General features: G+C 40.7%; 1 protein-coding gene and 2 long non-coding RNA genes across 5 annotated transcripts in view; 1 reads left to right on the plus strand and 2 right to left on the minus strand.

Moving 5' to 3' along the window:
* Positions 1-1,526, minus strand: part of GBE1 (1,4-alpha-glucan branching enzyme 1) — a 138,026-nt gene extending 136,500 nt beyond the window's left edge. Inside the window, exon 1 of the mRNA XM_036399098.2 lies at positions 1,422-1,526. Within this exon, the coding sequence (XP_036254991.1) occupies positions 1,422-1,513 (92 nt within the window). The 5' untranslated portion in view covers positions 1,514-1,526. The remainder of the gene's footprint in view (positions 1-1,421) is intronic.
* On the plus strand, positions 1,282-13,460 carry LOC118696890 (uncharacterized). 2 transcript variants are annotated; one of them, XR_004981707.2, is made up of 5 exons: positions 1,282-1,453; positions 2,969-7,620; positions 8,786-8,843; positions 9,452-10,463; positions 11,904-13,460. It is a non-coding gene; the product is annotated as an uncharacterized LOC118696890 (long non-coding RNA). The 2 variants fall into 2 exon arrangements; XR_004981698.2 differs by having other exon boundaries at positions 2,969-10,463.
* A 3,098-nt stretch (positions 13,461-16,558) lies between these two features.
* LOC118685462 (uncharacterized) lies at positions 16,559-23,250 on the minus strand. 2 transcript variants are annotated; one of them, XR_004979973.1, is made up of 5 exons: positions 22,893-23,250; positions 21,115-21,195; positions 18,660-18,727; positions 17,494-17,563; positions 16,559-16,660 (listed from the first exon to the last, which is right to left on the minus strand). It is a non-coding gene; the product is annotated as an uncharacterized LOC118685462 (long non-coding RNA). The 2 variants fall into 2 exon arrangements; XR_004979977.1 differs by lacking the exons at positions 16,559-16,660; positions 17,494-17,563; positions 18,660-18,727 and adding an exon at positions 20,193-20,457.
* Positions 23,251-23,568: the final 318 nt, after the last annotated feature.

Raw genomic sequence — 23,568 nt, forward strand, 5'->3', positions numbered from 1 at the left:
AACGCAACAGGACACCTGGTAATGTTAACCATGTAGACTATAGGAACAGAGAAGGAAAAAAAAAAAAAAAAGCCAAAGACTGAAAAATAAAAAAATATATCCCTCACACACAGAGACTTTTCCAGACTTCTGGGACACACAGCATTAACAATTATTTTGATTGCCAGAGGACCACTAGTGAAACACAACATAAACGTGCAACATAAAAGCTTCCAATGACTGTGTTTCAGCAGCTTTTCCAGGCCAGCAGCCTGGCTCTGCAGGATGCAGGCCTCCTCCTAGCCAGCCTGCTACTAGCAAACTCTCACCCAGGCCCTGGACAGAGGGTTGGTGTCACAGTTCCCAGCGAGAGGCACAAAAAAAGGGATGCTCAGACCAGCAACCTGGCACCAACCTAATGCACACTCTGCTACTTCATGCATTGCAGGTCTGCCGAACAGCTGAGCTGGCGGTTCAGGGACACCTCAAAACACGCGCCTGCAGGAAAATTCTCTGGAAAGACGAGATTCAGGAGTAGTTTATTTACAGAGTATTGCAGCTAAACTCTTTTGTTAATGATAGCAGCTCAGTGCATCACCCTCACATCCTGACTGCATCCAGCTCTGGGATCCCCAACAGAGGAGGGACACTGACCTTTTGGAATGAGTCCAGAGGAGGCCACCAAGCTGATAAAGCATTTCTCCCATGAGAAAAGGCTGAGAGAACTGGGATTGTGCAGCCAGTGAAAGAAAAGGCTTAGGGGTGACCTAATGGCACCCTTACAGTACCTGAAGGGAGCTTACAGGAAAGATGGGGCTGAACTATTTACATGCAGTGACAGGTCAAGGGGAGACAGGTTCATGCTAGGAGTAGGTTCAGATTAGCTATTAGGAAAAACACCTTTATTGCAAGGGTGGTGGGGCACTGGAACAGGTTAACCAGTGAAGTTGTGGTTGTCCCATCCCTGGAAGAATTCAAACCCAAGCTGGATGCAGCTCTAAGCAACCTGAACAAGTGATAGGTGTCCCTGCCCACGTCAGGACGATTGCAACCAGATGAAATTCAAGGTCCCTTCCGTGATTCTCACAAGCTGTCCCCGGTCGCGCCCCACGGGCCCGGCTGGCCCGGGCACCGCCTCCCCCCCATCCCCGCCGCTCTCGGGAGGGCCCGCGGGCGCAGCGCCGGCGCCCGGGGAGTGCCGGGTGCGGACGGACGGCCCGGCCCCGCCAGGCCGGCGGGGACGTCCGCGGGCGAGGCCTCCCTGCAGCGCCCCAGCCCCGGGAGGCCTCGCCGAGCCCCGGCCACGGCTCCGCCCGCAGCGGCGGCGCCTCCGCCGGAAGGGAAGCGGAGCCGCCCCGGCCGAGGGGAGGGGAGAGCGGCGCGGGGGAGGGGACACCGCCCGGCCCGGCGCCCCCGGAGGCGGCCGCTCCGCGCTCCCGTACCTGCGCTGGAAGTCGGTCCGGAAGGGCTCCAGGTAAGGGTCCCGCTCCAGCAGCTGCTTCAGCCTCGGCGGCTCCGTGCTGGCGGCGGCCATGTCGCCGCCGCGGGCTCGGCGTGATCCGCGGCGCCGCTAAATACAGCCGGTGAGGGGCCGGGCGGGCGGCCGGGAGCCCCTGCCTCTCCCCGCCCACCGCCCGGGGCCGCCTCCGCCGGCCCTCCCCGCCCGCGGTGCGGCGGGGCCGGAGCTCCGCGGCTGCGGGAGGGAATCCGCGGCTGCACGGCCCGGCCCGGCCCGGCCCGGCCTCCTCTCCTGCTCGGTCCCACAGGCCCCGGCTCGCTGCCCGCGGCACGGGAAGGGGCTGCGGAAAAGCGCCGGTGTCCGAACGGGATGGGGTGACGGCAGAGGAAATATAAAAACTTGCGACCAAAAAAAAAAAAAAAAAAAAAAAAGGCGTTTGCGGGAGCCGAGCCGCCCGGCAGGAGGGGGATGTCTGCCTGCTGTGGCTCGGCAGTGCCCCAGTTTGTTTTCTTAGGGGCTCTTTGATGTCTTTTTCAGCGTGTCAGATGCCCGGGTGAACTCTGTATTCCCACGCACATAAAGCCCACTGCGTACCCCAGCCAACAGCAACACCCCCCCAAAGCAGATTTGGCATCATCATGAGTGCTGGAATAAATTTCTCGACTGTTTGATAGGGTGCTGACGTGCTCACAGACAGCTCAGCAGAACAAGACTCTGGGGACATCCCTGAGTTCTCATAAACTCCGTGTCTGCACAGCAAAATGCTGCTTTGTCAGACACATAAATTCCAAACGTGCTAAGGTTAGTCCAGCTGATCCTGGTGCAGCTCGAAATGCTGAATAGCACAGGTAGATTGCTGTGGAAGTTTTTGACCTAACAGCCACATGTCTTGTTTTTGGATAGGTCACCAACTATCCAGGGCAACTAATCACCAGCCTGACCGTGCCTCTAGGCCAGCATTGAGCACTTTTATTTAAGGTCCAGCAATTTTGCTTTGTTTTGATAGCTAGTGAGAAAGTTTATTTAGAGGCCTCTTTTGAATGCTTTTCAGCTTCTAGACATCTTAACTCGTTCCCACAACTATCTCCAAAATTGTTGTCTTCAGTTTGACACTCACCCCCCTATCTTGGCTTCCTCTGAATTGAAGTGCTGTTTCTCTTGTCTGCCAGATGACTAACAGCACCGTGTCTGATGAACACTAACAGTTCATTTATTACTTCTCCGAAAACTAGCTACAGTGAAAGTTTCCATAATGATTTGTTTCATCAACAGTGCATGCACACTTAACAACACTGTATTTCCTTCCCTGTAGCAGTTTCTAACTACACAGGCAAAAGTCCAACTACCTTTGTTCTTTTTCTCCTTATGGAGTGCAACAAATATTCTGTCCTAAGACTGTGGGGCAACAGTCATACTATTTAGCTAGATCAGTTGTCCTAACAGTTTTGGTTTGATTATTGCATCTATTCTGTAGCAGAACTACTTGTCATATCCTGCCCTGATAGATCAAAATTTATTTTTTTTTCACAGTGGCCACAATTTCTTCAATCACTGAAGACTGAAAAACTGTTTCTAAAATTACCCAGGCTTCTCAAAACTTTCTATGTGCAAGTGATTTCAGTGCCTGTGCTAAAACAATGTTTAACAACTCTTTACCATCTTATTTTTGCTTCTTTCCTCATACTGTGTGCATCGCACTCTCCTGCAAATTCTCCTCACTCTCACACTTAAATATCTTGGATATTTAGAAGAAGAGAAGTTCCAGCTTATTATCAAGAGCCATGAAATTGGGTTTTTTACAATAGCTGCATGTTACATGTGCTGCTGCTTTGGGGTTTCCAGGTGTTCCAGGTACTGGAGAGGGCACCTGCTGGTTGAAGTGGAGGTGGGAGAGCAATTCCTGCAGCCTCTGAATGCACGAGCATTGGAAACAGCTTCAGTCTTAGCACAGGTTCTTTGGTTTTATTCATTGTCAGGAAGGCCAAGCAAGTTCCCAAGGCCAAGCATTGTTATTAGCTTTTCAGCATACACACAAGAGAGACATCTATAAACGAGCATTAGCAATTTGTGTAGGAACGTAGCTGTGACTTGTACCTCCCTAGAGACAAGGGACCCCTTTGTAACAGTTGATTTTAAGTAGAAATGACACAGCATCCAGTGTCATATACAAGCAACCTTGAACTTCAGGAAGTTAAATTCTGCAGACAGCCCCTGTCCTTATAACAGACAAAGCCCCAGTGATCTATTTAACACTCTGCGAACCAGAATACAAATAAGCATACCATTTGTATCTACTCATGTTTCATTTTACAACTTGGGCACGATTTTATCTGCCTGCTTTGTCACAAGTAACTGCAAGATCCTAAGGCATATGTTATTTTGATCACTGATTACACCATGATCCTGGTGGTCCCACCATGAGCCGAGGCTGGCTCTCGGGACAGTGCCATTTAATCCTCTACCTGGAGGCAAAACCGACAGTTCAGACAATGAATATTGTCCCAACAGCTGAATGTGTCTTTGTGCATTTGTCAGGGATGGATACAAAGCTGCCAGCTGCTGCTGCCAGTAGAAACAGAAAGAGGAGGACTGTTGGGAATAACTGCTCTTTTATGGGGACAGCAGTGGATCATATAATAATGGTGTCTAAGGCATGTGTCTGGCACCGTTACCAGTGACGCTGGAGTCTATCAATTACTCCAAAGTAGTCTTTCAAAGGATGTTCATGCTTAAGTTATGTATCCTTTAAAATTTTGCAGAGTGGTTCTTGAGAAGTAACTGTATAGTTAAATTTATAAAATCAATTTAGATGTCTTTTTAATATACAAAGTTCAAAGATAAACCTAAATTTTGAAGAGAAAAATGTCTACCCCTGTCATGCAGCACCTCCATTTTGATTCAGTAATATATTGCACTTGCAAAATATGACAGAGATGATAAACCATAGGAAGTAAGTCAGGAAAAAGATCTTCCTTCAATTGGACACTGGTTCAGATTCTCCCTCATCAATAGTTTCTTTTCATATTTCAGCCAAAATGGATCTGTGAGGTCTCTGACCTCTGACTGGCTCTTAGAGAGCAAATTCCTGAGCTCCAGGTTCTGCTAAACCAAGTGGCTTAGAGCAGTCCTGGGCCCTGGTCCTGGCCTGGCTCTGTAAGATGCTTGTCTAAGTTGTCTTTGGGGTACAGGCTTCTGCTCTGCAGCTAATGTAGAGACTGACCCAATCCCACAGTTTAACCTGTGTGAGATGGCAGGTACCAAAGGCAGCAGGATATTTTTTTAACTCTGTGTTGAGAACATTGAAGAGTTTCTGATCTCTCAAAGTGACAAGTCACAAGGCTTGTCCTTTGTATCGTTCAGTTCAATACTTAAAGGCTATATCAAGACTTGTTATCCTTTTAGTCTGGGCAGAACTCCTCCCAGCTCCTTTTCCTGAAAGTCTTTTTACATCTAGGTATGGTTGGTCCACTGTGTTTGCTTGCCTGTTGGGAGATGTATTTTTTATTGGCATTGCACCTACCCTTGACTTAGAGATGAAAGATAGTCCATGAGCAAGAGCTGCCAGCCTTGCAGTGACTTGTGCCTATGTTGGATCTCATAATGCCAACTATCAAGAAAAGGTGTTCCTGTGGACAGAGACAGCTGTTCAAAAAGATTTGTGCTTCAGTATTCCAGAAGAATGGATTCTTGAAGACTCCCCTATCCTTTAAGGACACTTCAGACATCTGAGCATGTTACGGGTACCAACCCATTGCAACCTCCCACTTTTGGACCAGTTTCTTCACATTCAGTTCCTAACGCAAAGTAGAGTTCAAAGTGTAAAGGAAAATTAGCTTATTTTGCCACAACAACCACCCAAGCCTCCCCATGTTATTTGTTCAAGGATCCATAAGAAATAAACTGCACAGTTGTCATCCAGATCCAAAGCAAATGCCCCCCTTAAAAAATAATTATGCATTATCTCGATAGGGTTCCCAGAGAGGTCAAAGACTTGGCACGGAGCTGTAGCTCACTGCAGGGTGGTTGTAGTTGGTGACCTTTAAAGGTCCCTTCCAACATAAGATACTCCATGATCCCATGAGACTTATCCCTATCTTTGGATTCACCAAGGTGAGACACATAGGAGAAAGGAAATGGTCAGTGTTGCACAGCTGCTGCCAAACATCACATCACTGTTCCATAATTAAAACTGTACTACATAAAGGATTCAACTGTTTGATTACATGTGAAGAACAAAGCACCTGTCCTTGAAAATTGCAGCAAACAAGCAAATTGCAACAAGTATCTGTTGGTATGTCTATTAGTTTAGAGGTTTCAGAATTTTAAGTTTGGGGTTTATTAGAAATGTAGGGTATTGATACTGTCTTTTAAGGTATCATCTTTGCCATGTCATGGTTTCAGGAGCTTTACATAACAACACATCTTCAAAGATCAAAACAAATACAGAATCTGAAACACTAAAAAGCCAGTTTCAGGGTTGTAAGTTTCCAGTAAGCAGAGTTGATGGAAATGCCATTTTCACTTGCCATTCAGAGCAAAATAAAAACACATTCCAACAACCTAAAAGTCCTAAATAATGACTGCTTGTTGTTTTCACAATATTGCAGTGTGATTATACTTTGGTGTCCTTATTTTGTATAATAAATTATAAAAAAATGTAAATATCTTACAAAGTTGTTTACATTAATCAAGGCACTTCAAAGTGTGATACCAATTTTAAAACATCCAGATGTAGAACGATATTTGTTGTGAAAATGTCTATCAGTCTTACTAAAAAAATCAACTAAGAATTTGTAAAACAATTCACAGATGCAAAACACAAATAAAACCTTCAGGAATTTCATAATTTTTTTGGGTGTTGCAGATACTCTGTCTGTTGTATGCCTTCTATATTTCTCAAAAGAAATTACTGCCAGTAGTAACAACTTTCTACAACTTACTGCAATTTCCTGTTGTTTGCATATGTGTTTATGCATTGGAGGAAGAACAAAAAATATTCTGGACTCACTTCTTTAATGCCATATCACAATACTTTTGAGCTGTCACCTCTGTTTTACTGATGTGTGTTTATCTCTAACACTTAGAAAATAAGTAGCTTGAGCTCCCTGGGATAGTTGCCCCTGAGGAACATTCTTGCTATTATTGCAGCAGCTCCTGTAACAATATATTACTATTAAAGAAGCAACTTATTAACACTTGCCAAATATTGTATTCCTTTTATCCAATACACTCAGAACTGAGAATGAAACCCCACAGCATCGGCAGCAATTTTGCTTTCTTGCTGTTCATTGTCAGGTCTTTCCTAAAACCCTTGAGGAATGATCTTACCTTGGGTGTTTCTTGGCTGCATAGTCCTGAAACACTACAGGCATTGAGGCTGCCTGGCCTTTTACTCTTTTACTCAGAAAAGAAAGTGAGGTTGCCAGATAATCGTTCAGAGGGTAACACATCTAATCCTTCGGGAGGTCAAGTGAGGTGAGAAGAAAGGAGATGCATCCTGCTAATGCTCTGACAGCTCTGTCAATATAAATTCATTAGTATGTATGGAGTATTTTAGATTTCAAAAAGCAGAATAGTACCTCAGTTGTATTCATGAACTCAAGTCTCTCCTGAGTTTACCGCAGGAAAAGCAGATGAATCTGGTGCAAAGTGTATGTGAAATGCAGAATTTTTGGTTGGAAGTCCAAAATGCTTTCCACAGACAGCCTTTTAGATCTTGTCAGTATTAGTTCTGGTTTACTTTTTAATGGCAGTTGGTGGCATTTGACCCAATTAATTCTCAGATATGACCCACAGTGTGTTGAGTGAACAGAAAGATAGGGCAGGGACCAGATCCTTAATGCTACATTGAAAATTTTTCTGTAGTTAGAAGAAAACACCAAATATGGAACTAAGAACTTGTTGTCAGTCCAATTAATATTTTAAAACTATCATTTTTCAAAATATTGGAGAAATTTGGAAAAAAACAAACCCCAACACCCTCATTAATAATGCATCTCTCTCTTCTCTCTCTCTCTCTCTATATATATATATATATATATCCAATGCATACTTGTTATGCAGAAAATTCTTTAGCACACAAAAGAATCTGAGAGTATAACTATGTATTCTTTGTCTTAGAATATCTCCAGTACTGAAGGTTCAGCCTTCACAGTCCCAGTGATTCAGAGCTACACTTACAGGTGTGTAACCTGTTGCCATAGGTGATTGTACTGTATGCAGTACAATTTTCTATAGGAAATTTTGTATGCCTTGGTGATTCAGCTTTTCTTCTTAGAACAAAGACTCTACATTTCAATACTCTACATTTCTATAAATATAGAAATCTTCATCCGAGACAAATATATATAATTTTTTTTGAGAACATCAATATTCATGGATTAGGAACAACCAGTCTGTCTCACATAGTTTTTGTTCTTGCTTAGAGATAAATTCTTTAGGTTGGATCCTTTTTCTCTATTAGAAAGGTTTATATCATGCTCATTTTTAAAATCAGGCATGGCATTTCAGTTAAAAGAAAAGTGGTATGACTTTCACTTTTCCTATATGTATGCAGCTTAACAAAATTATACAGTAAAGAAAACTTAAGTGATACACAGCTTCCAGAATGAGTACATTTGGAAGGGTTTGCTTAAACTGTGTTATGTGTGAGAAATAAAAGGGGCAAATATAATTAATAGTTATCTTAGTTACCCAGAAACCCAGCACCTCTTTCAGGATTATTAGCTGCATTTCTGTTTCCTGAGTATTTTATGTTGAAGTATGTACTAATAAAACAACTACTTCGTTACTACTTAGTGTGAAAATTTACTTCATATTATTAGATAACTTTTTTAGATAACAAGTTTTTTGCAACAAGCAGCTAAATATTTATATTTTTATCCAAATAGCAATCTTCACTGGTAATATATTAATTACAGTCATGTATTATATGGGTAAATTTTGGTTTTCCAAGTTAATGCAATCCCAGTTCCATTAGAATGGTTGAAGTGCTGATGGCTCTCAGTCAGTTGTCCTCAGTTTCAAACACCTTTTCTTTCTGATGTCTCTGAGCCTTCTGTTTGTCTCTCAAAATTCTCTCTGAATGTTGTTTTCCATTACCTAATTCTACTCAAAAGATGGTTAACATTGGCCAATCTCATTTTAGCTTAAGCAGCCACTGGGTGCAGATTTCCTCTTGCTTGTACCATCAGCCCCAGCAGCAACAGGGCATCCGTCATCACAGAGCGTCACTGCTCACAACAGTTCTCATTTCTCCTGCTTGAATATGCACTTCTTTGTTTCTTTCTGCATTATATTACCTTCTCAGGCAGCATTCAGGCTCTTCCTTTTCTGCTTGTCCCATAGTTCCACTAGGAGGGCAGGCCATCCTCAAGAGGAAAGGTTCACCTTGGTGCCTGTAAAGGTGAGGCATAAGCAATTAGTTGCCTTTTTCTTTATGCCAGTCTTCAGTTAGTGATCAGCTCGTTCCAGGATCACTTTGCCAGTTTTCTTGTGTTGTTTCCATGTGTTTGTTCTAGGTCTCACTGTTTCCTTACTACAGTATTTCCTACTATTGCATATGTGCATGGACTGCTTTTCTGCCTCTTTTCACTTTGTCATCCCCCTTTTGCCACTTTTACCAGAGAAGAATTTATGAGAGTGAATGCTGGCAAAAAAAGAGCAGCTTTTATAGCATCTGAGTCATGCACTCTGATGGACTTTTTGTTTTTTTCTCTTGCTTGCTATTATTTAGTGTCCCCTACATCACTTCTTCCCTCATATGGCTTGCCATCTCTTTCTGTACTGTTCTAGTGTGTACAGGCCCTAAAACTAAATATGTTTCTGTGTCCAGGACATCCACTACAGGACTTAAAATACACCCTGGTCATAATTCAAGGATTGCCTGTCTCTACCACATAAACTTCAAAGAGAGACTGACATCTTTTTCTGATCCTAATATGTCTCTGCTTTCTTTTGTCTTGTGATCCATCCCTAGATGATATGATCTTTCAAATTCTGTGTCTTTTGCAGGTTCCTAGGGTGTTGCACATCTGCTCACAGCTGGCAGTTGCTACTGCAGGAACATCTGGATTGCAACAATCTGCATCTCCAAGGCTTAGTCCCTGCTGAATATGCCACTCCCCCAGCCCAGCTATTTCTTCTACAAAAGGAGAGGAAGACAGGTGTTTCTAGGAGCAGAGTGGGCATGTGTAGTAAGAGGTTGGATTTGGTTTTCCCCTTCCTTGATTTCCCTATCAATCTGCCTGATTTTTTCCTTTACAAGTAAAGCCATGATAAAAAGAGTCTGTAAAGAGACAGAGATCTCTAATCACACAGGGCTATGATCAGAGGCTTTTAAAGAAAGTATAAGCAGATTTGGTGCTTCCATTCAGTATCCACCTATCATCAGCTTGCTCTGACTGCCATCTGTTTTCTCCTCTTTCTCTCAGATTTTCAACAAAGTTTCCCTGTCCCTCACAAAACCCACTACTTGCCAGGGCAAGGCTTGGCTGGAGTGAGTCACAGCCAGATGATAAATTGATGTAACTACTGTTTCTCTGCCTTCCTTGGGTTGTTAGTGATCCTGAAGCACCTGGGTTGCCCAAATTTATTTTTTTTAATAGTAAATGAGATAATTGCCAGAAAACAGGACTGGACACCTGCTGCATTTGTTCCCAGTCTTCTGTGATGACTGTAGGCTTCCTCCTACAAAAGTTTTTTCGGAGGCTTGGTTGTTCAGCAACCCAACTAGAAGGATTCAGTTTGTTACACTGAAAATCTTCTTTGCTACACCATATTCACACTGATAAGAATTTACTGTTAGCCCAATAAATATTCTAACAGTATAATTTATCTGATTAATGCATAAAAGCCTCACTTTTTTGATACTCTGGTCACCTTTCCAGTTGCTTCTAAGTCCTGAGCTTGGCAGGCTTCCTGATGCAGACAAGAGATGGGACTTGCTTTGTAAGTCATCAGCCCCTAGCTGATGACACAAGAACAGTGATGTTTACTTTGTGGGATTCTAATTCCTCAGCTTTGGGTAAGTTTGCTTTTATTTTTAAACCTTACAACATCTGCTTCCCTCTTACCCATTCCCAGCTAGTTTGAATATTGTGCAATATCTTTACTCCTGGGATCTCAGATTTCTGCCATCCTCTGCAATTTTATTCCTCTATCACTCAACCATTTACTTTACTAAAATCAGTAGTTCCAGCAATATGAAACTGAAATTCCTTAGTGGAGATTCCAGGAGACAGGTTAGAGACATGTTGATTTTCCAGAATCACAGTGGTTTTGGTGCAGTGCACAGTCAGCAGAGCTGTATAAAACTGGAGGTCACTGCATTGTTAAGTTCAAATTTCTCATTGAGCTTCTCAGGAAAAGCATCTATAGATAGAAGACATCATGAATGTTTGTACTGTTCAAAGGCCTGTTTTACAGCCTGTCAGCAATTCAGTAATTTGTTAATATAGAATATAAAAAAACTTAACCCCAAAGTCTCTTCCAATTTATTCTGCTTTTGTAGTATTTACCAAATTTATGATAAAATCCCAACAGATCCTATGAAAAACCTTATATCCATGTCTTTTGGAGCCATGAGCAAATCAGCTCATTGTGCACTAGTCCTACATTAGCCAACTGTTGATAAATATGCTGTAGAAATAAGTAAGTATTAAAATACTATGTCCTGGTAAAAAATTACAAATATTTTTATGTCTTCATTTATTCCAGTTCTTTTTTCTCAAAGAATTTGAAATGTGAATAACTGTGTTGGGATAAATGAGAACACACAGACCTGTAGTTAATATGAGTCTCTGGAACCCATCTGCCATTTGCTTTGTGCTATCACAGAAACTCATACCACCTTGTTCCAGGCAAAATTATCATTACAGATTTATATTGTTATAGGTTGTCATATATCTTATTATAGATACAGAATAATGTATTGTTATATATTATGTACTATATAATATTGTATTTATATTTTATATATTTATATTTTATATATACTATATAATTATTCTATTTAGCTTTTGTTATAGATCTATATTTTTGCTTTAATAATGACCTTCTATAAATTCAATATTTTTTTAATCAGTGATACAGTTCACTGCCTTTGGTCAGTCAGGTTGATAGTAGTGAAGTAGTAGCCATAATAATAGTCTCTATTAGGAATAGTACACTATAAAATAGGAATATTTTCAAAAGTCTTTCATGCTTTACCCTCATTAAAGCTTAGTGTCATAAACCACAGAGTCCTCTCCTGACATGTTTCTGGTTGTCATTATCTGTTTTTTTTACTGTCTATGGTTAAGGAATTAACTTGTCCAAATAAAGAGGTTTCTTCATTCATAAGATAATTGTCCACACTGTTAGAATTATTTGTTCTGTTTCTTCCTTCTGCTGTTTCAGCTGCACACAGTTAAAATACTGAATTACTCTTAAAATTAATGAATTATCTGTTGCTTCTTGACCCAAGCACTCCTGCAGCTGTGTCCTCAGCAACTCCTGTGTTGCCATCTGATTCAACACGTGCACAAGGAACACTTTCAAAGGGAGCTGAGTCATTCTCTAAATCTGGAACATCGTCCTCGGAACACAAAACCTTCCCCTGCAGGACTTAAGGGCAAGTATTAACTGTGTCATTTGGCATAAGATGTTTTAGCTTCTCTTACTTTAAATTACTAGTGTGTCCTACTGAAAAGCACACAATTTAGCTCTGTCCACCAAAATTTTCTTTGTGACATTTGTGTTGCAAAGTGCCAAATACTTACTTATGTTCTTACTTCTGTGTTCCATTTCCTTTTCTTTTAATTAATTGTCATTTCAAAATAGACTCACATCTTCACTGGACTGCTTTTAGTACGTACATGTAATTTCTGTGAACTGTGACTACTTTGCTGTCATTCAGGAACCCTTGAGTCTCAAGGAACATAACCTCCTGTACAATCAAACTGTTATTCCAGTCAGAACATTGAAAGATGCTCACTGTGAATATCAATCTGACTTAAGTCATGTGATATACCTAACATTTAAAAGGGCTGATGAATGAGGACATGTATTAGACACCCTAAAAGTGAGGAAAAATCAAGATCAACTGTTTATGTCTTATTTTCTTAGCACTATAAAATATCATGCACATTCTTTGCATTTTTAAAATTAAGGACTTGTGTCCATCTTTTCTCTGCCCTTGTCAGAATTGTATGCTCTGATATGTTGCAACACTCTAGCACTACTACAAGTGATTAGTACTAGGACTTTTTTCATGTTTATGTCCAAGTTGCTGGGTTACTTGTAGCTCTGAATAAGATTTACACGAAGACTTGTGAAGAGCTCTGTATATGAGTTGTATTATATTGCTCAAAATAAAGCTTTTCAGCTGACTTCTTCAGTATAATTCTTTTTGTGTTTTAGGAATTTTCATGCTGGTTCTGTTTTTGTAAATACTGCCTTTATTAAATTTGTAATATCCCAAAGAAATACTTTTTGCTTTAGGTTTATTTTCTTGATTTATGTGCTTCTCCCTCTCCCTTGTCTAGTTCTTTTTTGATTTAACACTGTTTTTTTTCCCTTTGTTTTACAGTAAGTCATGTGGCATTGACATCTCTAAGAAACTTCAAATTAACATGGAAGAAAATTAAACATCATATCAATGGGTGAAATAGGCATGATGGTTTCTCCATGATGTCATTGCCTGTTGATGAAGGCACAGCGCTATGAAATATGAGATGCAAATGTCATCAAAATACTAACCTGGTTTTGCAAGGAGCTGCACAAGGAGCCATTCCTTTTCTGCAAAAGGAAGGCTTGATTATTTATAACTGTAAAAACAAAACCAGAAAAATAAATGTTTCCCGTTTTCTTCATTTCCTTTCTATTCCACAAAGTATAGATATTCCTATTAGTTTTAAAAAGGCAACCTATCACCTCTTGTCCCTGTTTTTCTTAAATCTAGAAATGTTTTGCAAATTTAAGTTAAAACAGTCAAATGTCTTGCCCTGTTTTTTTCATTTTTAGAATAAACTGAAGTGTTTCAGCTTTTGTGTCTGTCCTGCTTGTTCACATGATTTAATTTTTATATCAGGGTTCAGTTTTTCATAAACATCAAGATCTTTTTCAATACTGAGGAACTGTGTGGGTTCTGTTGTATTGCTATACTAAATTAAATTAATTTTATAACCTATTCAATATTCAGAAACATGAAAACAAGTTTTTCTCTGAGTTTAAATCAGGTACACTATGCCTTTAAGGTTAATATATTTTACATAGTGCTTTGCATATTAACTGAAGAAGGTTTGATTAGTTTCATTCTTTTCATTCTCTTAAAAAAGTCTTTTGCATTGTGTATTATCTCTGTTAGTAAAAAGTAAAAAATCTCTGATAACTTTCTATTATGTTAGAGAAGATTCAACAAAGCCTTTAATTTCTTTTGTCTTACATTGTAAACCAGGATAGTTAAGGGAAAAAAAATCTTTCAAGAACGTGTTATCTGCTTGTAAATATAATAGTGTCATTCATCATTAGAGATAACACACAGGGGTTATAGCTGTGTGAGCTATTTAAAAATCAAAAGCAGCACACTCAGAGTGTAGCCATGTTTGAAGGAGCAGTACAGAAAAGTTACCCCTCAAGAACATATCGTTCTGAAGGGCAACCAAATATAATTATTTCATGTGGTGCCACATAATTGAGATGACTTGGAATTCCCCCTCTTGTAGCACTTCTGATCTGTCTCTTAAGTTTGACAGGGTAAGGTTAAATCTCCTTCTGTCACGGGTTGGGAAGAACTTCTGGTGTTAAGAATAGCTCATTAAAGGTGGATGGAATGTCTCATGTCCATATTAATTACCATAACACTCAGTGAATGTGTCTTGGCTGGCAGAATGACATACCTTGCTGCTGTATCAATGAAAACTGAGTTTCTTGTTGGTTAAAACTAGGTCCGGTGAAATAAAAACATGGGAAATGGAGCAAGATTTTTTTTCTAAATATACATTTCTGTTCTCAACAAGTCAGCACCTCTTTCTTTTTAGAGAGAATTTGAATTGAACATAGGACCATGATAATCTGGGGCTAGAGTTTATACCTGGAAAATGGAGTGCCTTTATCTTGTTTCAACTGAGTTTGCATGATATTCCTGTTACCTGTGGATATTAGCACACTGCCACAGCTAGACATTTTGACATGGCTATTCAAATGCAATTTTGAGTGATTTTTCTGTAAGGCTATGATTATCAAGACCCAAAAGGAACATTAAATTACTGAGCATGTTCTTCAATTTGACTAAATACTCCCAGAAATGTTTCTAAGCATTCACTGACTGTCAGACAGCAATGCCTTAATATCCAGTAGCACTGTCTCCCATGGGATCAGAGCAGTTGCTGGACCTTGCCTCTGCCTAATCTCTTCATTGCAGTCTTTGTGAGTGACAGGGCTCTGCCCACGTATTACTGTAGCAGAACTCCCCTGAGACGCCCTCCTTTGAACCTGAGGAGCCTACAGCAACCCAGATTCTTTATTTCTGAATATAAATCTCCTTCTCATGAGCGTATCCCTTTAATGTCTGGCTCTCAGTACATGTGATTCTTCCTCCTTTGAGTGTCCTACAGCTAGCAGGTTTTGATGAGCCCCAAAGAGGCACCTCTCTGTTTCTAACCTTATTAACACAGGATGATTTGCCTCTGTGTGACAGTTCTCTCTGGGTACCACACCACTGTGCAGGGACTTGTGATCTCTCCAAGAACTGTTTTACAGAAGAAAGCAAAATGTTTCTCCTTGTGTAGCTTGGTGGAGAGTTTATCCACTGCAATACATGCAGGAAGCCATCCTGCCAACTGTATGCCAAGCAGTACTGCCAAGAGCCACTGCTCAGCAACCACTGTGTTTTTCACTGCTGCTCTGGAGGTGCAGCCCCCTGGCTGGGTTTGCCCTGAGTTTGGATTGTAAAACTCCATACTGGAAAGCAAAGCTGTAAGCTGGAGAAAGGGCAAAGTTATTCCTCAGTTAACAATTCCACCACTTCTTTTTTCATAACTCCTGATGCATTCTTGGCAATATTGCCAATCACAGTCTGCATCCCTGCTTCCTTAATAAATTTCAAGCAAATTCACCATGAAAATACCGAGGAGATGAAGTGAGATATGTGTAACATTCCTGAAGCAGTTATTTCCTAAGTTCTAGTCAAGTCAGAGGCACTTAACCCTGCTGGTTAGCTTTCACTCAACATAAGGACGGATCAAATAACTCCTTTATTAGTTAGAGAAACCTTAGCCTAGGTTTATTTTAACTACTGCATCAACATGATTATGTGTAACAGGAGGATTCTTTGTAGTATTACAGATGGCAAAAATATTTTCTTTTTGTATGACCTGGTTCTTTAGCCACCCCAGACAGCCATCTTATGTTCCTCTCTTCTCAAAGAAACATCTGTGGGATAAAGGGGGAAGTCTGAGGCCTCAGGAGAGTTCTCAAAGCCCAGCTCACAGATAAGACAGTTTACTGTAATTCATTTCCTAATCTACTTCATACTGCTCTACCACATTATTCATTCTTCTCACCCTCAGGACTTTTTTTTTTCAGCCTGCCATACCAAAAGGCAAGTTACAGACCTTATTTAATTCTGAAGAGCTGGGATGTTAATTGGGTTGAAAATGGTAATGATGCATCTAATTCTGTCTTATCTACACTGCTCGTCCTGCTCTCAGGACACCTGAGAGATCAGCATCCCAGAACAGAGCCTTGAACACGTATTTGTCTGTGTTACACCCAGCTTCTCCCTTGACCCATTATCAATGGTACATTACCCAGTGACTCAAATGTGAATCCCACAATATTTCCTCTCATTCTATTTCTAAGTAAGAGCAGGTACATGTTCAAAACACTTTTTTTGATGCATATTGCCTCAGCTAAAGCATAATTAGCTTCTTGAAAAGGAAGCAGGTTAACCAGCCCCACCTTAGCTGAAACCACTGTCACCTTTACATTTCAGACTTTTATTTGGTTCTTCAGCTATTTCAATTACCACTCAAGGAGGGGTTTAAGTCCACAGCATAATAATACTTGCAATTACTAGTAAATAGCATTTCACAGCACTAACCAGTCTGTCCTTACTACATCCATTTCAGGCAGGCAAATAAATGTTATTATCCTCATTTTACAAACACATTGATTAAGTGACTTACCTAAAGGCCACACATCAATTTCAGTGTCAGTGCCAAGAGTAGCACAGAGAAACTTCTGCATTGCAGACACAGAAAAAAGTGATTGCTGTTATCAAGCCCACCCCCCTTCAGAAACAAGCAATCATTTTTCAGCTGTATAGTCAGATAGCATTTACCCTCCCCACATCCCCCACATGTTTTGTCCACCTCAAACTGCTCCCTGGTGATGGCTCAAAATGGTTCTTAAATGCATCTTTAACATGGGAAGCTTTTCTATCTGCCTCCTGCCTATAACACAAGGGTTGGAAAGCACTGCCTGGAGAACCTGTGAAACTCCCACAGTGGTGGCTGAGCCTATGGAGGCAGAAGGCAAGGGAAGGGAAGGGGGCAAGGGGCCCATGCTGCTCTCCAAAAGGCAATGTGATATGTGATATAAGAGGAAGCAGCAGGAGCAGGATTAGATGGAAATTAGGATGATCTTTCACAGTCTCATTTTTAAAAGATTTTTTGCCTGTCCAAAAAGCAAATTTTCAATTTTAAGGTTGTATACAACAGGTACAATTCTCTTTTGTACTGCTGTTGTAGCTGCTGTTTGCAAATTGTGGTAATTGCATTGGTAACACTGGAAGCTGAGTCTTCAACTCTGAAACACAGCAGCATCTCTAGTCCTCAGTCTGCTGAGCTATTGGGAAAATTGCTCTATTTTAAAGCCCCTTCTTTTGAATTTGGAAGGAGTTTTGGATTTGATCTCTATTGTCTGGTTTAGACCAACAGACTGTGTCTGTTCAACACCTAACTGATGAGTACAGACCTTACTGCATGCATGAAGCTATAACAAGGAATATCACAACCTGCAAAAATTTGTTAAACAGTACTAAGTGTCTGAATGTAAAAATCTGCTTTACTTACAGGCAGTTATTTCTAAGGAAAAATATATGGTGGCTATATTTGCTTCCCCTCCAGAACAGGTCTTTCCTACCTAGAAAAACAAACACAACAGGGAAAATCAGGACAGCACTTTTAATAGCTAATTAAGGCTCTCTGTGTGTAAGGGTGGCAACCTTTTGTTGTGATTTAGGTAGGGGTCACAGGATCTTCTTGAATCAGCTTCTAAATGTGACAAAAAAAATCAAAATAGCAGTAAATCTTTTGAACCACAGTATTTAAGTTCCTCAGCAAATTCACAAAGCTACAATTAGAGCCCACAGTGTCATCTGCCAACACCTGAATTTGACCCAGACATTGAAGCTGATCCTGTGACAACATCTGAAAGCTGATACATTGAAAAACTGTTGAGCATTTATGATAGATACTGGTATTTCAGAGCAGATTCCCAAGCAATGAATTATAATCTTAATAAGCAGATGTGACAAAGTCAAATTTAGAAGTAGAATTTTAACTAGTTGCCAAGTTTTTAACTGAAGGGCATTTCTTGATTTTATTTTTTTCTTTTAAACCATGTGTATGTAGACACAAGAAATGTGTGAACTTACCTTCAAAATACCTCAAATATTAACCACATGAATTATACATATGCCTTTTTCTGAATTTTAAAAGATAATTTCTTGCATAAAACTAACATCATTCAATTTATTGCTGTGAGTCACCTGTAGATTGCAGTATCAGAATTATTCAATAGGTTTATGCCTGTCAGAATTTTATATTAACTCCATTATTCACTAACAGAAAAAAAAAACCATCTTTTTAAATGAATGCTTAAGCATGGGTGTTTTCTTGTCACTTCATTGGCTTGTCTTCTGTGCAATTCTAATCCTTACTCCTCCACCTCAGAATTATTAAGGTGTCATATACAGAAGTAATAAGTTTAGCTGCCTCAAACTGTGATAGAGGGTTAATCTTGCATAGGGAAAAAGCAAAACATGTCTGGATGGCCAAAGATGTGATTATGTGTTCTGAAGCCTGATAAATATTGTATCATGCCAGAATTTAAGATGCTCAAGGGCTTCACAACCTTAATTACATTTTAATCATGGCAACTCTATTCAATTATGTACTTTGGCTTCTTCAAAAATGAAGCACTTCAGTCTTTGAACAGATATTATGGTACATCTCACCTGCAGGACTGCTGCCCTATTTTCTTCAGGGGTGGTTCTGGATGTTGAGAAATGCAAACCAAACACTTCTGCATTGGGAGAAAAGCAGCGTAACTGAGAATACAATCAAGACTATAACAAGAGGAAATAATATGGCAAACAATAAAATATCAGAAGAGAGTGGTTTCTTGAAAATGGGCATTCTTTTTAGCTTGAATGTTCTGCAGAGCCAGTAGCACCTTGTGCTTCCTGAAGTGCATTACACTGCACAGGGGGAACCTCATTTGAGGTTGATCCTTAGCTAACACCATGAACATGACTGTTGAAAAGCAAGTTTTTCTTATAGTTCTTTCTGTTCTGTAATTTATTTTACTGAGTGTCTCATAAAATCTGCTCTATCTCCTTGCTAAACGAAATAAATGATTTTGACTAGGCACTTCAAATTCAATCTGTCAGAGCACTTAGAGGCATACCTGTGTCTTCTGAAACTTTGAACACTCTCATTGCCTTTGGTGAAAATTCTCATATTATTTAGAGTCACAGGCACACTTCAATGTTTCACTGGATTACAACTTCAGCCATTTTTTCTTTCTTTGCATTTATTTCTGTGGCACGGTTTTTTACATCTCCAGTGGGCTGATGATACTTCAGCATTTTATTATGGTTTTTGGCTCAGTTTTCTTATTCATAGGTTCACAGATAATTTGTGCCTTTCGTTCACTTCCAGAAGTCCATTTATGCTTTTAATAAATACCCCAAGTCAGAGATAAAATGAAATTAATTACTCAGCTGTGCTTTTCAAAGAAAAAATTCTTTTCAGAAAAGGAAAAGAAAAATTAAAAATAAATTAAAATTATCTGGTGAAGACAAAGTCTGGGGCAGAAAGCCTTATTTTCATTTTAAGGAGCCCCTGCAAAGAAAAGAATTGTGTTTCTCCAGAAGCACAACTTGTGCAGGAATTGTTAGTGAAATTCTCTTCTCATGTGTGAGAAGTCAGGCCTAGCTGATCAAAACACTCCCTTGTGGCCTTAAAAGTCTCTGATGAATTTTGAAGCATCAGATCAATGATATGTTATCTTTGTTTCAAAAGAACAATCCTCTGTGATCATTACTGCTGTGCTAGCTGATCATTTTAAATTAACATAACACAAAACAATTTCACAATATCAATTCATATTCTTCTCTCCAGAGTTCTAATTTTAAATATGGGAAAAGTGGAATCAGAAAATGGCTCTGTGCAGGAATAAGGTGCCTTACATTTCCCAACCAACAACTCTGTTGTGGGTTGACCATGCCTGCAGGCCAGGATACTCTTTCACACTAAAGCCACTCCTCACCTGGACAGGGGAAAGGAAATATAACTAAAGGTTCATGGATTGGGATAAGGACAGGGGGAAATCACAAATTGATTACTGTCATGGGCAAAACAGACTCGATTTGGGGAAATTGGTTTGATTTATTGCAAATCAAATCAGACTAGGATAAGGAGAAAGAAAACAGAAATCTTAGAACTTGTTCCCCACACCCCTTCCTTGTTTCCAAGCTCACCTTCACTCCCAATTTTCTCAACCTCCTCTGCTCCAGCAGTGCAGGGGGACAGGGAATGGAGTCTGAAATCAGTTTATCACATCTCTGCCACACCTTCCTCACACTCTCCCTGTTCCAGCATGGGGTCCCCTCTTCCATAGTCTCCTCCAACATGAGTGCTTCCCACAGGCTGCAGTTCTTCACAGACTATTCCAGTGTGGGTCCTTCCCATGGGCTACAGTCCTTCAGGAACGTGCTGAACATGCATGGGGTCCCTGTGGGGCCACAAGTCCTGCCAGAAAACCAACTCCAGTGTGGGCTTCTCTCTCCACAGGGTCACAGGTCCCTGACAGGAGCCTCCCATGGAGTTTACAGCTTCCTCCAGGCATCCTCCTGCTCCAGAGTGGATCCTCCCTGGGCTGCAGGTGCATCTCTGCTCCCCTGTGCCCTCCCTGGGCTGCAGGGGCACGGCTGCTCCACCTTGGTCTCCCCAGGGGCTGCAGGGGCATCTCTGCTCCTGTGCCTGGAGCACCTCCTGCCCCTCCTTCCTCACTGACCTTGGTGCTTGCTGAGTTGTCCCTCTCATTCTCACTCTCCTCCCTGGCTGTCACTGTAAACACTTTCCCCCCTTCTTAAATATGTTATCTCCAAGGCACAATCACTGTCACTGCTGGGCTCAGCCTTGGTCAGTCCATCCTGGAGCCCGCTGGAATTGGCTCTGCTGGACACAGAGGAAGCTTCCAGCAGCTTCTCACAGCAGCCACCCCTGTCGCCCTCCCTGCTATCAGAAGCTGGCCAACCCAATACACCCTCCATTATCTCGTGGTGCTTTTCAAATAAATGATTTCATGTAACTCACAACTTCTGAAGGGATTTGAAGGTTATTGCCTTCCATTCATTTCCAAGTAGATTGGATACTAAAAATAAAAAGTAATGACTCAGAGCTTACCTTTCCTGAATCTGGAGCTGAAATGGTAAATATTTAATGAGGGAAACTCTTTCCAAAAGTTTTGTTCCTCTTTGTCCTTCCCTGCAATAAAAGGCAAAATTAATTTCTGAGCACATAGCTGTCCAGGTACCACACTCATGGATAATCATGTTCCCATAGTGTAGATGCACAATCCCCATCCTGCAAAAACCTGTGAGGATGAAAATAGCCCCAGTAAAGACAGTGAGAAAATAATCAAAGAGCTACTGTTCACTGTGGAAAAAAATCACCCAGCTATACAATCTTCCCCTTCATGCAATGCAATGGCCAAATGAACTGAAAAAGCCTGTTACCATATACTTTACTGTCTTGAGATCACTGGAACATCTACAAAGAAAATATATGTATTATGCAGATTACAGTAGCTATTTTTAAAAAATACATCTAACATATACATATATATATATATATGAAATTACCATTCATGTACTTGGGAGCAGAGGGCACAGTGCAGCATTTGTCCTGTAGCCTGCACATCAAACAAGGAAATAGGCAAAGGCATAAGGCTGACAGTCCTTGTGCTTTCCTTGCAAGGTCTGAATAGCTGAATATCATTTGTTTCTAATTCTCATTGTTAAAAGACATTTACTTAGAAGAAAAACCTATTAGGAGGAAACAGATGATGCTTTGTGCATAAGCAAGTGAACAAAGGAATCTTTTTGCCAGGATCCATCATCTCAAGGAGACGCTGCAGCTCCTCTGGAAAATTTCTCTCAGAATAGCACAATATCTTTGGTTCAAGGTAAGAGATAAATAAGGGTGTGCCAGCAGGGAGAAGTGTGAATAGGGAGTACAAGGAATAAAATTGCCGAGCTGGATATTTCAGCTCCCTCTCCAATCATCTTCCCACACTGTCAGATCCACACAGGCTTCTGCTCAGATCCTTGGTCTCTGAATGATTTCAAAGATTTTTTTTTTTTTTTTTTGCCTTAAGATGGAAAAATAATATTTTGGAGGAAGTAGCTGGCATAGAAACAGCAAGTCTCCACAAATCTTTATTGATCCTAACAGCTCCCTGCCAAAAGCAAATGCACAAACCGCAGGCACCTCAAGTCCAAAGGAGTTCTAAAAACGAATTACACTCAGGAAATAGCAAGGGAGTTCTCTGGGCCTCACCACTCCATGAGGAGATAACATCAGCTGGGCTGGGGATAATCTCAATTCAACAGCCCCTGGGGCTCAGATTGCCTGTCCTGCTCCCTACCTGGCCTTCCCATGGCAGCACAGCCACAGTGGAGCCATGGCAGGGAAAGTGCTCTGAGAGCTCAGTTCCTGCACACAGTGCAGGAGAGGAGGGTGCCCAGCCTGTGTTAATCCAGCCTGCAGAACCCAGCAGAATCATACAAACCAAACTGTACCCTGAAAATCCTCCACTCACACATAAACTGATTTTCCCTTTTTCTTCATCACTACTGTAAGAAGATATTATCATTGTCCTTTTGCTCTGCCAAGCACAAGAAAGTTTTTCCTGCCAGTAGCACAAAGACAGAGATTCCTGCCTTTCAAGAAGCAGCTAATTGAGTACATCACTAGTGAAAGACACAGCACAAATGTGTGTACACAGCCACTGTGGGACAGAGTGAAGCTGTCTGACTGCTGAAGGCACCCTGAAGGTCAGCGTGGTGCAAAACTCACTTTGGCATCTGGTGTGATAACCAGAACTAGCTAATGATCAGCTCCTAAAGCTGAATTGCTGGAGTAATCTAATTTAAAGATATCTTAAAAACATCTGCACTCACCTGCAGGTCACATATCATAGAGGTATGTTATGGATGATGTCATGGCTGTTCTTCAGATTTTGAATATTTCCCCCTCAAGTATACTACAACTGGAATTGCAATGATTTTCTTTGGTTCAGATCTGTTCTAAAAGGTAAACTTGCATCAAGGATTAGATTTTAGTTTAAGTTCTGTAAAAGATACAAAAAACAACCCATGAAGTTCACAAATCGATCTAGATTTCCTTAAAATCACAAATGATTGAATGGTGTTCAGATTATTTCTAGTTCAAATCTAGGAGTATTTCCTAGAAAATTCGTGTACCTGAAAAATACATTTTCTCAATAACTAGGACTGCAAGTTTTCCTTACCTTTTGCTTTCCAAATTCTGTCTAGGTGAAACAAACAGGAATAAACTCTTCATAAAGGGATAAAATATATTTTTTTTCCTAAATGCATTGACACCATGAGACGCAAGATGGTTTGGGAAGGCTGAGTGGATGAAAGCTGCTATTTTTAATAAACTGGCTGTTTTACCAAGTCATGGTAGAAAAACAAGATGTTAACATGCTTTTCTTTTCTAACATGCATTTCTCTGCGTTTGGGGGAGGGCAAGAGGAAGCTTGGAGAGTATCAGAAAGACCCAAGAGGAGCAATCTTAATGGAACACTTATAGCTTCATTTTACCCATCAAATG

This window comes from Molothrus ater, chromosome 2 (assembly GCF_012460135.2).
Source record: "Molothrus ater isolate BHLD 08-10-18 breed brown headed cowbird chromosome 2, BPBGC_Mater_1.1, whole genome shotgun sequence".
Lineage (NCBI taxonomy): Eukaryota > Metazoa > Chordata > Aves > Passeriformes > Icteridae > Molothrus > Molothrus ater.